General features: G+C 50.7%; 1 protein-coding gene across 1 annotated transcript in view; it reads left to right on the top strand.

The window, feature by feature from the left end:
• The first annotated feature begins 391 nt into the window (after positions 1-391).
• PRIMA1 (proline rich membrane anchor 1) overlaps positions 392-14,146 on the top strand; it is a 66,044-nt gene continuing 52,289 nt past the window's right edge. Inside the window, exons 1-2 of the mRNA XM_040256594.1 lie at positions 392-505; positions 7,950-8,085. Coding sequence (XP_040112528.1) covers positions 413-505; positions 7,950-8,085 — 229 coding nt within the window. The 5' untranslated portion in view covers positions 392-412. The remainder of the gene's footprint in view (positions 506-7,949; positions 8,086-14,146) is intronic.

Consider the following 14,146-nt stretch of genomic DNA (forward strand, 5'->3'; position numbering starts at 1 on the left):
GCACACAGGGTGAGCGGCGCCCGCCGGGTTTGAAGTGTGCTCACAGTGGGAGAGAGTTGTGCACGACTGTTTCTGGGGAGGTGCACGGGGCTCGGGAAGAGCGCTTGGCTGTTTCTGGAGGTGTGCTTGGGGGCCAAGGTACGCACACAGGATTTTGGGGGCGTGCGCCACGACGGAGTGTGAGTTCCGGAATGCCGGCCTCCGTGAGTGTGCACCAAGGGTCGGTGAGGGTGCAAGCTGGAGTGAAGGGCCAGGCTTGGGTCACGAGGGTGCTCCAGGGTGCGGGGAGTGTCCACTGCGTTCGGACTGCTGCGGGTGAGGGTGCGCCACCAGGATGGTGCCCGTGGAGCTCAGCTGACTCGAGCTTTGCTCCCCTGACAGTTCGCCCCGGGAGCGGGAGCCGCGGGCCGAGATGCTCCTCCGGGATCTGGTGCTGCGCCGAGGTTGCTGCTGGCCGTCACTGCTGCTGCACTGCGCGCTCCACCCGCTCTGGGGCTTCGTGCAGGTGAGCGGCGGCGCGGGCTGCGCGCCCAGGACGACCTCCTGGGCAGGACGGGGGAGCGGGGGGGGGGTTGTCCCTTCACTCCCACGACCCTGGCTTTCTGCGGTTGCCTGTCCGATTGGTCCCGGGAAGAGTTTAGGGAAAGAAAAGATGCTCCGGCTCCCCGTACTCTGGCCATGGAAAGATAAGAAACTCCTGAAGGGGACTTCAGTCCTGGCCTGCTGAGTGAGGCCCACAGGACAGCGCCTTGGAACAGACAGGTCACAGGGAATGCCTTCTGGATGATAATATTCCATTGCAGAAATGCAGAGAAAGAAACCTGAGAGCTTTGGCAAACTTAGAAAGAAAAAATAATCCCAAGAATATACCTTCTTGATTTCCTATCAGAGCCTTTAGTAAAACTTCACAGTAGCCTTCTTAAACTGGACTACAACACAGAAGCGACTGAGCTTCTGGAAGGCAGTGGAGCTGAGGATGTGGGACAGATTTTGCAAAGTGGCTATTGATGGGGGAATGTAGGAAGGTGTTGTCCATCTCTAAGGATTGCCTGAGGATGGAATCCTCACCCTGGGCCCACCATGCCTCCTGGACAGAGACCAAATAGCCACCAACCCCAGTGACCTGTGTTAGGGTCAGAGAGATGGATACATGGGATGGTCCCTGGTGATTCCCAGAACACAGAGTCAGTGGCCCATTGGAATGGTGAAGAGGTGAAATTTGTTGCCAGCTCCCTGGGTTGGGAAGATCCCCTGGAGGAGGGCTTGGCAACCCCCTCCAGTATTGTTGCCTGGAGAATCCCATGGACAGAGGAGCCTGCAAGCTGCGGTCCTTGGGGTTGCAAAGAGTTGGACACGACCAGAGCGACTTAGCACATACGCATGGTGAATTTTGAGCTCCAGCTCTGCCCCTTACCAGCTGGGGAACTTTAGACAGTGTGCTTAACCTCTCAGGACCTTAGTTTCTACTTCCTCACTGTGCAATTATAAGTACCTGATGAGATAAAGATTGCTTAGCTCAGTGCCTCAACCATACTAAACACTGAATGGAGGTTGTTTCTGCCATTATTGATGTTAGGAAGTCACCAATAGGATAACATCGTTCATCTGTCTGGCTAGCCAGGTACTCTGTTGATCGCTACACAGTCCCAGCAACACTTGAATTGTTAGAGGTTCTGCAGGGTCTGGAGGATATTTTTACCAGTTCAGACACTGAAATGCCCACTCTGGGATATTTGCAGCTTCATGTCCTCCTGGTGGCATTTTGGGGGCTGGGGACTATTCAGATAGTTGCCCTGAGTAGGAGGTGACAGTTCAGAGAAGGGATGGGGCAACACTGTTTGCCAGGCCACCAAGTTTCATGAGCTGTCCCAAGCGACAGGGCCCCGCTGAGAACGAACTTGGTCAGTCCTGTTTGGATGGTAGCCCTGGTGACCACTGGGAGATAACTGGGGTCCCTAATGCTGGAACCAGCTATCTACATGGAGAGCTTGAGAAAGTGGGTCTGCTTGAGTTGGGGCGGGGGGCATATACACCCCCTTCGCCAGCACCAGCCCCATCCTCTGCTCTCTTCTCTGGCTTGCCTCTGTCTCACTCACAATTGTTTTCCTTTAGGAATTGACAGTTTTGTTTAATGTGTGAAACGGCAGCTATTAAACTCAGCTGTGCCTTCTCGGGATTCAGAGTTTTGTCACTTCTAAACATTTGGGTGGTTTGGGACCAGTTCTTCTCATTCAACTTTTAGCTGAACCTCAGATGTTCAGCTCACTTCCTTCTTATATTCATTTGTTTACAGTTTGCCCTCTTCTCTGAGACTTTTGCAGCTAGTATGAGAGCAACATGGTGATGTTGTTAATCTCCAAGAACTGGAATTCTGCTGTGGGAACTAGCAGGATAGAGACAGTAGACCTGCCACCTCCCCACACACCCCCACCACCAAGAGAAATAATTCTGTAAAGTAGCTCCTTTTTTAAGCAGTGTCCTTCAGCCAGGCAGTACTTCCACCAGCAAATGTGTGTGTGTGTGTGTGTTTCAGATGTCCTTACTCAATATAAATCAATTTTTGTGAAAATCAATTAGAAAGAAACCCTCCAGACAAGCAGAATGGATAAAATCTTGCCTGGAGGCGCTGGAAAAATAATCTACAAATGATAAGGGCTGAGAAGCCAAGGGGAAAGGGGACTTTGGAATGAATCAGTCTGGTTTTTGAGCAACAGAACTGAATTCAGGAGAAGAGAGGGGAGAAAAGTTGAAGTGCACAGAGCCATGTGTTTCCCTTTAAGTGGAGAGATTATCATGTGTGACGTCACCGGAGTTTCTTGAATAGAAAAAAAAATCTGTCTGTGCTTTTATGAGCTTTTTGCTGGAGGAGTTGTAAACATCTGGCAGTGTGAGCCAGCACAACCAAGTCCTGTAATTAACAGGATGGTTGATGAAGCCAGAGCTCTGTGTGGCCCCTCCAAGCACCAGGTTCCAACCTTGAGATCAGCCCCAGAGCCTCTGGCTGCTTCCTAGATGAAAAGAAACTTAATCATTAAAGTCAGATGACATTAAATAGCCGCAAGGTTGGTGGGGGCACTGTTAAGCCTTTTCTCTTTTTTCCTTCATGTGTCTGGAATTGAGATTCTGAGCTTCTGTGATTTAGGGTTCTTCTAAGTTCACTTCCAGATGAGTCCTTTTTTTCTGCAAGTGAAGAGGATGACAGGCTGGCAAATTTATTAGGTGTGACAGGAGTGTGTCTCATCAAGTTACTGTGGTGCTGGCCTGTCTCGGTAAAAGATGCCAGGAGCCATCATTTTGTGGGCGCCCTCCGAAAGCAGTCGTCGGAGAGACAGGCTCAGATCCGGGCCTGTGGGTCTCTGAGCGGCAACACGGAACCATCCCAGACCCAAGCAATTGCCACGCCCGCGCCCCTGTGGACAGCCATTACAGCTTTACTTATTTAGCTGCATTTATCCGGCACCTACTGTTTGCCAGGCCCCGTGTTAAGGGCAAGGGAAATGTAGTGGTCCCTGCCTTCATGGCACTGAGAGTCTAGCCTTGGAGAGATTGTTAAACAAGTCATGGTAGCAAGTACGCTTGGTAGGAGCAAATAGCTTAGAGATGGGAGCTGGTGGAAGATCCAGAGAAAAATGCAGGTACAGTGCTTTAGCGGAGACAGGAGCAAGAAGTCAGGAGTCAGGATGCAACTGTGAGTTGAGTGAAGTGTGGAGGGAACAGCCCCCAGGTGGGAGGAGAGGGTAGGGCACTGGAAGAACCCCGGGGAGGGTTCCCCAGGTGAGGCCTCTGTTGTTAGCCACTAACGTCGTGTCTTACAGTTTGGGCTTGATCCTGAAGACTCTGGGGGCTAGGGAAAGTTTTTCTAAGAAAGAGATGACACAGTCTTAAATTAGCATTTTAGAAATCTCCAACCAGCTTCAACAGAAGATTAGGATTCAGGGAAGGATCGAGGCAAGGGGTTGATGAGAGTCAGGTTGCCAAATTTAGCAAATAAAAATACAAGCTGGGGACTTCCGTTGGGAATCAGTGGTTAAGACTTTGCCTTCTAACGCAGGGGGTGTGGTTTTAGTTCTTGGTCGGAGAGTTAAGATCCTACATGCCTGGTGGCCAAAAACCCAACACATAAAAGAGAGGCGATATTATAACAAATTCAATACAGGCTTTAAAAAAAGGTCCACATCAAAAAATCTTTAAAAAGAATATAGACTGTTCAGTTAAATTTTCAGATAGACAACGGATTATTCTTGAACATAGGTATACTCCATACAATCTTTGGAACGTATTTATACTTAAAAGTGTTTATTGTTTACCTAAAACTTTACAGGGTGTCCTATAGTTTACCAGGCAGCCCTGGAGAGAGGCAAGGGAGCTGTGAAGACGTGGTGGTGCCTTGGTTTATGGCTGTGGCCGTGGAATGAGGAGAAGTGGATGGATTCAGGGACTCCTGAGGAGGCCAGGGGCGGGAACAGGCTGCCACGAGCCCCGTGTTCCCCAGACCACAGTGCCGGGGACCAAATACAGGTGACTGCGGGGCCTCTCGGGGCCTCTCTGGACCTCAGGATTCTGGCCTCAGGAGAACACTGCAGAGCAGGGAAAGGAAAGCGGGTGATGGTAAGACTGGACTAAAACGCGGTCACAGGAAGTCACGGTACAGGCTTTAGGCGGGTCATTGACTCTCTCTGGGTCTGCTCCTTCTCAGTCAAGTCCAGCTAAGAGCAGGTGACTTCAGGGGCAAGTTTACTCTCCTGTGAGACTTCCCAGGATGTAACCCAACCAGGCCAGGGATTGAAACAAGCGTGTGGTATTGAGGATTCCTCTTTACTGGTCTAAACAAAACACTGCCAATCTGCGGAACTAATGGTCCTGGAACTGAGGTCCGGGGTAGGTTCCATGTTTCTCCACTGCCAGGCAGACCTTCCACAGCACACGTTTGCACTGAGCACCAGCTGAGTGTCGGGCCTGGTGCAACTCTGGTCCATCACTTAGCCTTGCCCAGCCTGTCATTCTATAGGTATGGATGATACCAGCTCCATCTCTCGATTATTCTCGTGGTGAAATCAGCGCCTATGTCCCATGACTGACACACAGTAGGGCTCAGGTAGTCATTTTCCATCAGGACTCATAAAGCACAGACCCACCTGCCTTTCTGTTCCAAGATGCTCACAACTTAGTGTGTGTGTGTCTGGTTAAGGGGGGTGGTGCAGAGACAGATATTACGTAACAGGGGGAAAGTGCCCCAGAGAGGAGGGTTTATGAAGTGAAGGGGCAGCACTGGGTAGCTGGGTCTAATTCTGGGGGCTGTGGGCTTCAGGATGGCTTGCCCGGGAAGACCGTGTGAGAGCTGGGCCTGAAGGATGTACAGATGTGGATGCAGGGCCTGTGTTACCAGCTGTCAATCAAAGGAGGTGCAGCAGCCACAGGCCGGTACACAAACCAGTGAGGGACCCAAGTGGGCCCCCGCCTCCGGGAGGATAGCCCACCCAGGCTGGCTAATAGGGTGGTGACAATATTAGTGTGTTCTCATGGTTGGTTAAGCAGCTGTGCCCACTCCCTTTTCAGTGGGACTGCGATACCAGAGGCCAGATGTTTAAGATGTAGGGTGTGCCTTCACTTCCCCGCCCCCTTCCGCCTTGAAACTCCGTGCTGGTTTCTCCGCTTGTAATTTCATCACATGAAGACCTCTGATCCATCTGTGCCCTCCTAGCCTCTCACAAAAATAGGTCACTGGGTTGGGCCAGGTTAAACAAACGTGCTCGTCGTGAACCTTCTCGTGTGAACTGCACCTTGGAGAAGGGGAAAGTAATTGCTTTGGGAACGGCATTGCTTGATGTTCACAGACTTGGTGGAGTTCAGTGTAGAAGCGATCTCAGAGGCCAGCGGTTGGGAGAAGGGAGCTTTCAAGCAGGCCCCAGGGTCTTGGAAGGTTGGAATCCAGAGAAGAGTCTCCGTGATGGGTGATGAGAGGGCTGACCACTGCACCAGGGGAGAAGCCAGTGGTTTGGCTGTGACATCTACGGAGTTCATCAGCTCCATCAGATAACTGAGAAAAGGCTCACCATCTGAGGATATGTTCTTGCGAGATAAGATGGCCTTCCAGGGTTTGAAATGCAGTCAGTGGTCCTTTAAAAACACTAAAAGGTGATGAGCAGGAGCTTCGTGGCCTTGTAGATATTCAGTCAGGGCTGTAAATCAGTCCACCTCCTGGTGCCATTACCTGTCCTGTTCACATCTGCCGTGTGTCAAGGGAGCAGCCGAGCCCTGCTGGCCGTCTCTGCCAGCCCGAGACACGTGCAGCAGAGAGTCTACACTGGCCTCCAAAGAAAGGTCTACACTGGCCTCCAAAGGCAGGCCTACCCTGGCCAGTTGCAGAGAAACTGAGGTCATGGGTTTCTACTCATGGGAGGTGACAGCCAGAGAAATGAACTGTGGCCCTCCCTGAGGTAGCAGGTGACCACCAACTCCTTCCTCCATGTCTTTAAATCAGCTGTTCTCCAGGACAGACAGAAAATGCTAGGCTCAAAGATGTATGGCTGTCTGCCTTAGAGAGCGATGCTGGGAGTGGGTCTAAACCAGCCATTCTCTCACTGGCTACGCACTGGAAGTTTAACCCAGGATGCTTCAACAAAATTCGCATGCCCAGCTCCACCTGCAGAAATTCTGATTTGACTGGCATGAGAGAGGCTCAGGCATGAGTATCTTTTAAAGATGCCTGGAGAGTCTAACGTGCAAGCAGCTGGCATCCCCTATGTGAACACCCACCCAATTTTGCTCCCCTTTGTAGCTTACACATGGGGAGACTGGGACTAAAGTCAAAAGAACAGCAACCCAGGATTCAAGAGGTGTAAATTCTGGTGAATTTCAGGCATTTGCTTAGGTGATATGATGGCAAGAGGAAAAAGGCCTGACTCCTGACCCCACAGACCTTAGAGTCCAGTAAACAGGAGGATGAACTAGGTAAACACTCCGATGTGGATTTCTGTCCCGTAGAGTGAAATCCAGTACCAGGAGAGCTTGTAATGACGAGATGACCTGGCCAGGGTGGTCAGAGATGCTTCCCTGAGGAGGTGATAGCTGAGCTGAATAACGGGTAAAGCAGAGGGGAAGGTGTGGGAGAAAATTCCAGGCCATCGGAGCAGCCAGTGCAAAAGGCGGGAGCACAGCCAGGAGCCCAGGACCGGAAAGAGGGCTTTGAGAGCTGAGCAGAGGGCCAGAGCATGAAGGGAGGGCTGCCTTCTCGCACAGGGCCTGTGGCCACGGGATCCCCTGAGCTGTGGACAGGCATTCAGGGTTGGTGGGGGCTGAGTGCAGGCAGTTTGATCAAGGGTGTTTCCCACAAGACCACTCCGGGGCCTCGTGGATACCACTGGGAATGTTGCTCCGGTCCCCTTAGTCACACAGCCACCAAAGAAGAGGCCTGGCTGGGTAAGAGGCCTCCTTCAAGATGAGGGGACCTTGGCCCAGAGTGGACACAGGAAGGCCACCAAGAGCTGTGGCCAGAGAGGAGGCCAGGGCTTGGTCCTGCCGGGTAGCAAGGAAGACTGGAGAAGCAGGCAGTGGGTCAGGTTACTGAGGAGGCGGAATGAGTGTCCTGTCACCATCTGGGTGTGAGAGCCTCAGGCGGCCACTTCTCCCGCCTGGGCCTCAGTTTCCTCGTTTGTTCGATGGGGAGATTCTAGGAGTTCACCTTCGCGCACTCGTCTGCCTCTCAATAGGTGCCCAAGCCTATTGCCCCGGTCCCATGGCTGGTTCCTGGCAGGGCTAGAAATGAAACCTTGCCCTCCAGTCCTGCCAGGCCAGCCTCCCATAGAGTGGTTTCCTTTGAGCCAGCCCAGCTTCTGTCCTTCCTGCCCAGCCGGGGGTGGTGAGGTGTGTTGTGGGGAGCGGTGGAGGGAGCATCCGGGCTCCCATTTGCCTCATTGGCTCCTCCTGGGCACCTGTGCCCATTTCTGCAGGTGACGCACGGTGAGCCCCAGAAGTCCTGCTCCAAGGCGACCGACAGCTGCCAACACGTCTGCCAGTGCCGGCCCCCACCCCCGCTGCCGCCGCCACCCCCACCCCCGCCGCCTCCCAGACTCCTCTCCGCCCCAGGTAAGCACGGGCTCGCTCCGTTTCCGGTTTCTCTCTGTGTTTTCCGGGGCCCAGAAAGAACCCCTGAGGAGAGCAGAGGGCAGCCTTGCTTTCTTTGTAATTTTCCACTGGCCGAGCAGGAGGGAAGCCAAGGCCCAACTTTTCCCTGCAGTCTGCAAAACGCCTTTCCCACAGCGTGCTCCTGTGAGATGGAGAAGGATGTTTCTCCATCGGGTAATCAGATAAAAGTCAATCTCCATTTGATGAGTGACTCTGCCTGGATTGTTCCGAAGGCCAGACCTTGAAGAGGGGCCAGCCACGGAAGCTGGCCTGAAATCCCCCTCCCGTGAGCACGGTTGCGTTTTCTGATTTTCGTTGACGTGTAAGACAGCAATTAGTATAGAACCCAAGTGGAGGCTCTGGGAACAAAGTTACACAGATGCCTCCCGGCTATTTGCAGTCTATTCTGCTAACCTCCGCCCTCACCCCCCACCAACCCCGACTTGTTTGCCTGGATTTCATCTCTGAACAATTTGATCGCAAACAAAGGACGGCTTCTTTAGCCAGAAAGAGCCTCAGTCCTGACCCGCAGGGGTTAAGTTCCGCGTCTACAATCACCAGTTGATAAGGTCTCTAACAAGAGATTCTGTATTTTGATTGGATCACCCAAGTTGCAGCCTGTAGAATGCGCGAGCTCATGCGTGGATCCACCTCATTAAACATATCTCTGTTGAGTTATTTGGGGGCATATTTGAAATAACCTTGATGAGGTTTGTTCTCTGGTAAGCCCTGTTTCCAGGCTCTCAGTGTCCAGGCCGGGATGCAGTGTGCTGGGGACCTTTGGCAGTTCATGTGTATTTCTGCATTTTGTCTATAGGTTCCCCCCCACCAAAAAAGTGAAAGGGCTAGTATCTCAGTTGCATCCAACTCTTTGTGACCCATGGACTACAGCCCACCAGGCTCCTCTGTCCATGGAATTCTGCAGGCAAGAGTACTAGAGTGGGTTGCCATTCCCTTCCCCGGGGATCGAACCCATGTCTTCTCGCATTAGCCAGCAGGGAAGCCCTAGGGTCCCTACCTGAGTCCAGTCTTCCCTGGCACTTGTGGCTCAGTGCTTTCCAGAGCGTGGCCTTCAACGTGCCCTGAAGCATTCGTTTTAAAGTGGAGCTTCACAGGCTTACTGTAACCCACCGAGTCAGAGCCTTTGGGGTGGAGCTTCGGAGCTGGCATCCTGACAAGTCCTGAGGGGATTCAGATGCACGTTAGAATCAAGAACCTCAGCCTACCAGGCCCTCTGCTGCAGTACCACGCAGGATCCCACTATCCCAAGATGCTCACCTTTCTCCTCTCTCCTGAAGGAAAGCTATGGGGCCCAGCCTCAGGCCCCTGCCCCTCACTCCCTTCCCTGCCTTAGAATTCCTTCTCCCTCCACTATTCAGACTCCAGGTCTGCGCTGCCTCCAGGCGTGTTGGTACCTAATGGATCCACATCCCCTAGTTAGAGTCTGTTCAGTTCATCTTGTGCTAACTGAGCCTCTAGTGCCAGACACAGACCTGAAAGACCATTCTGGTTTCTGGGATCTCTTGGCCTCAAGGAACCCACCCAAAGTCACCTAAGGGAGCACAGAAATTGCTCTCTAGGTCCACTGAAAATCCTACAGTAGTTGGATCAAACTCCAACCATAGGAAACAGTGACATTGACTTGGGTCTTCATAGTAAGTGGAATTGTTCTAGGCTGATGAGGAGGTTATGGGGAAAGGCATCTGGGCAGGAGGAACGGCAAGAGCAAAGTCTTAGAGGTGTGACTCTGTAAGTCGTCTCGGGAGGCAAGCCCCTCCGAGGGTTTGAAGGAATGTCAAGGGGTAGACAGTGAAGGGCCTTGTGTGCCGGCTCACTAGGTTACATTTCATCCTGTTTTACCATTGTTTGCCAAACATTCACCGTATCCAAATGCCTCCTATGGTTTGCCTTCTTTCTTTCTTTCTTTTTTTTTTTACTTTAAACAGATTCACTTTTGTGTTTATACAAATTAGTCTCCAAAGGAAACTTTCTGTAACTATTCTCAGAGCAAAACCGGAATCACTTACGTAAATAGAAGGTAACTGTAAAAACAAAGGTGATGGACACAAACCAGCGTTTTAATGTTCCGGCCTGTCATGGAAGGGTCTAAGCTCGAGGCCTTCTCTCTTTCTGCTAAAAAGGGAGCTGGAGAGAGCTGTCAGGGCCACACTCGCAGAGGTGTTCTCTAGAAAGAAAGCAGAAGGTTTGCAAGAGAATCAAAAGGAGCTTAAGTTTCTTGTTCTATGTTTCCATGTGTCTGGGTGCCGGCTCCATGTGCTGTCTAAGACCAGCTCACTTACCTCCAGGGACATGCACCCCCTCCTTTTAGGAAACCCTGCTCTGGGTAGCCACAGGCCCATGGAGGTATTAAGCAAAGAAGTGACATACCGTCTGCTTCAGAAAGTCAACTTTCCTGACAACACAGGGGGTGGATTGGGGTGAGCTGCCTGACTGGGATCAAGTGGGGACCCTTGAGATACTCCAAGCCCCAGATCACCTACGAAGGCCTGAAGCCAGGCGGGGGGCTGTAGAGAAGGGGAAGTGGGCAGGAGTGCCAGGTGTGAGTGCCAGACACCTCATGTAAGCTTGGGGGCTGAGGGCACTTCTGGGTGAGAGAACAGCAGGTGGTGTTTGATTCTATGATGCAACTTTTTCACTTAGGAGTGGCAGAAACCCATCTTGAAGTGGTGTGAGTGATGTGAAAGCTAGAGAGAGATGTTTGGTTTTTGGCTCGTGTGTTGGAGTATTCCAGCAACAGGTCTTATATGATGAACTGGGTTTCTGTCTCCATCTCTCTGTTCTGATTTCTCCCGGGTCTCCTTTTCTCTCAAGCTGGCCCAGTCCCTGTGGCTCCAGTTTCCAGGATTCCATCAGCCTTACAGTTAGTCATCTCTTCACTCCGAGAGCTTCTCTTTCTCAACCATTCACATAAAACCCCGAGGCTAACTTTCATTGGACCAGCTTGAGTCACATGTCCATCCTTGGACCAATCATGGTAGCCTGTGAGATGGAATGTCCTGATTGGCCAGGCCTGGGCCATGTGACCACCCTGGACAGTTGAAGTATATGGATAGGGGTTAAGGGGATGGTGGCTTCTGAAAGGAAAATCTAGGTAGAGGGGTTGTAACCCAAGGATGAAGATGTAGATGCTGAGCAGGAGGGGAGGGGGTGCAACTCCACAGCCTTGGTATGCCTGGTAGATTAGACCAGTGGTGGAGAATGTGTCTTATACACCCTCTTGGTCCTCAGTGAGCTCAGCCCAGAAGCTCACCTTAAGTACAGCCCAGTAATGTCAGACAGAACTATGGCTACCTGCACAACTTCTGTTCATTCTGTAATCCTTGAGGAATTAGCCTCCCCCGGGGGGAACAGGACTTCAATCTGTGAAGCCTGTGTGGTTGTTCAGCAAGCGTGCACAGAGCTCCTCAGGAACTGGCACATGCCAGGGGCTAGGACGTAAATGGTGAGCAAGAGAGCGACAGCTCCTGTCCGCAGGGAGCTCATGGCCCAGCAGCCCATCTTCTGCAGAGGATGTCCGTGGGAGGATCCTTCCTGCCATCTTTCTGGATACACTGGCTCCGAGCATCTGGCTGGCTCCAGCAATAGGTGACCCGCCATCCTGCTTTGGCCAGGACTAAAGAGTTTCCCGGGATGCAGAGCTTTGATCCTTTGGTCATCAGAGGTGCCTGCATCCTGGCCACTCACAAGGGCTTCTGATTTACCTGCTGAATGTTTGTTGAGTGTCTGCTCTGCATCCAGACATGTCTTGAGTGCACCGGAGGCCCAAGGGGACTCGTCCTCACCCGCATGGCCTGAGTAATGAAAAAAAACTGAGAACACAGCTTAAGAGGGCCGAGGCCCTGAGCCTGGGTTGGTTGCTAGCACTGCCACTTCCTCTGCATGATTTTAAGAGGGCTGGTAAGATTTTTTGAATTTTATATTGGTGCATGGTTGATTTACAGTGTTGTGTTAGTTTCAGGTGTACAACACAGTGATTCAGTTATACATATACAAATACCGATTTCTTCTCAGATTCTTTTCCCATATAGGTTATTACAGAGTATTGAGTAGAGTTTTCTGTGCTATACAGTAGGTCCTTGTTGATTTTGTATTTTGTGTATGGTAGGATGTGTATGTTGATATTAACCTCCTAACTTATCCCTCCCCCCACCCACCTTTCTCCTTTGGTAATGTAAGTTGGTTTTCTAAGTCTTTGAGTCCATTTGTTTTGTAAATGAGTTCATTTGCATCACTTTTTAAGATTCCACATATAAGCAGTATCATTTATATTTCTCTGTCTGGCTTACTTACTATGATAATCTCTAGGTCCGTCCATGTTGCTGCAAATGACATTATTTCATTCTTTTTTATGATTGAGTAATATATATATATATATATATATATATATATAAAACACATCTTCTTTATCCCTTCATCTGTGGAAGAACACTTAGGTTGCTTCCATATCTTGGCTATTGTAAACAGTGCTGCAATGAACACTGACGGGCATGTATCTTTTTGAGTTATGATTTCCTCCAGATATATACCTAGGTGTGGGATTGCCAGATCATATGGGAGCTCTATGTTTAGTTTTTTAAGGCACCTCCCTGTTCTCCATAGTAGCTGCACCAATGTACATTCCTACTAACAGTGTAGGAGTGTTCAGAAAGGGCTGGTAAACTTAAGTTTGAGTTTAAGGTGTAAGATTTTCACCTACCAATGGGGTTGACTGGAAGATTCATGTCAGTGGACACTGGACTAGTATCCATTGCTGCTAACTGTTTCATGAAAATCATTCTGATGAAGAGCTACCTCTGAGTGTTAGACTTGGGAGAGGAAACTGTGCTTTGGGGAAGGATATTTAATTCTGAAAAAAGCAGGAAAGGAGGATTCAGGATGACATGGGAGAGTTCCCAGGTAGACCTTGGATAGGCAGGAGCAGAGGAGGCCAGACAGTCCTTAGAGTGGCTGAAGCAGAGGCCCTGAGTTAGGAGCATCGGGATCACACAGGAGGTGCCCTGCTGTAGAATGTCCTTTTTCAGGAGTGTGGGCTTCAGGCTGTGTGTCTGGGGTAGAGGGAGAAAGAGCACACAAAGGAAACCTCTGCACCTGCTCACACAGACAGGTAAACACTCCTGTAAGGATGGATCAGAAATATTTGCCAGAATTGTGGGGCATCGTCCCCGGGGCCAGGCAGGTCTCCCCTTTCATCCAAACAGCACCTGCTGCTGCCCTACTGCTCAGGGCAAGCAGAATGTCGTGGGTTAGCTGGGACTCTCCTGGCTTTAGCCCTGGAAGCTCTGCATCCCAGTGTAAACTTAAAAAAATAGTCACAACCTAAAAGTTGAGAGTTATGTTTTATTAGATGAGAATTTTTAGGACTTCAGGTCTGGGAGACAGCATCGCAGGTGACCCTGGGAGAACTGTTCCAAGGAGGCGAGGGTTATATAGAAGTTTTGCAACAAAGGACAGGTAGTCTGAACATCAAAAGATTATTGTTACTTAAAGGAAACCAGATATCCCAAGTTAAGAAATTTAGTGCTTTTCTCTGTATGGGAAGATGCAAGAGTCTGGGCTGTCTGCAGTCATTCGTTTCATATGCATCTCAGCTGTCCTGGGCCAGAATCCCCTATTTTTCACATCCTGAGCTCCCTCGGGGCTCACTGTAGGGAGTGGCTCCATTCTTGATGGCTACTAGATCCCAGGTGTTCTTCTCCTTCCTGAGTGCCCTTAAGGCTTAGGAACTCACTTTGGAGGCTGCAATCCCAGGGACGGGGGAGGCTGGTGGGCTGCCGTCTCTGGGGTCACACAGAGTCGGACACGACTGAAGCTACTTAGCAGCAGCAGCAGCAGCAGTCGCTAATGACTGTGACATCCTTGTTTACTGACATGGCAGGAAATACTCCATTTCTCACCCAGAAACTCTTTAGTCATCCTGGGCAAGCCAGGATGGTAGGTCATCTATTACTGGGCCACCCTTCTTCTTGCAAAGGCAACATAGTTTTTCAGTTTATTTCTTGTT

Source organism: Oryx dammah, unplaced genomic scaffold (genome assembly GCF_014754425.2).
Source record: "Oryx dammah isolate SB20612 unplaced genomic scaffold, SCBI_Odam_1.1 HiC_scaffold_16, whole genome shotgun sequence".
Classification (NCBI taxonomy): Eukaryota; Metazoa; Chordata; class Mammalia; order Artiodactyla; family Bovidae; genus Oryx; species Oryx dammah.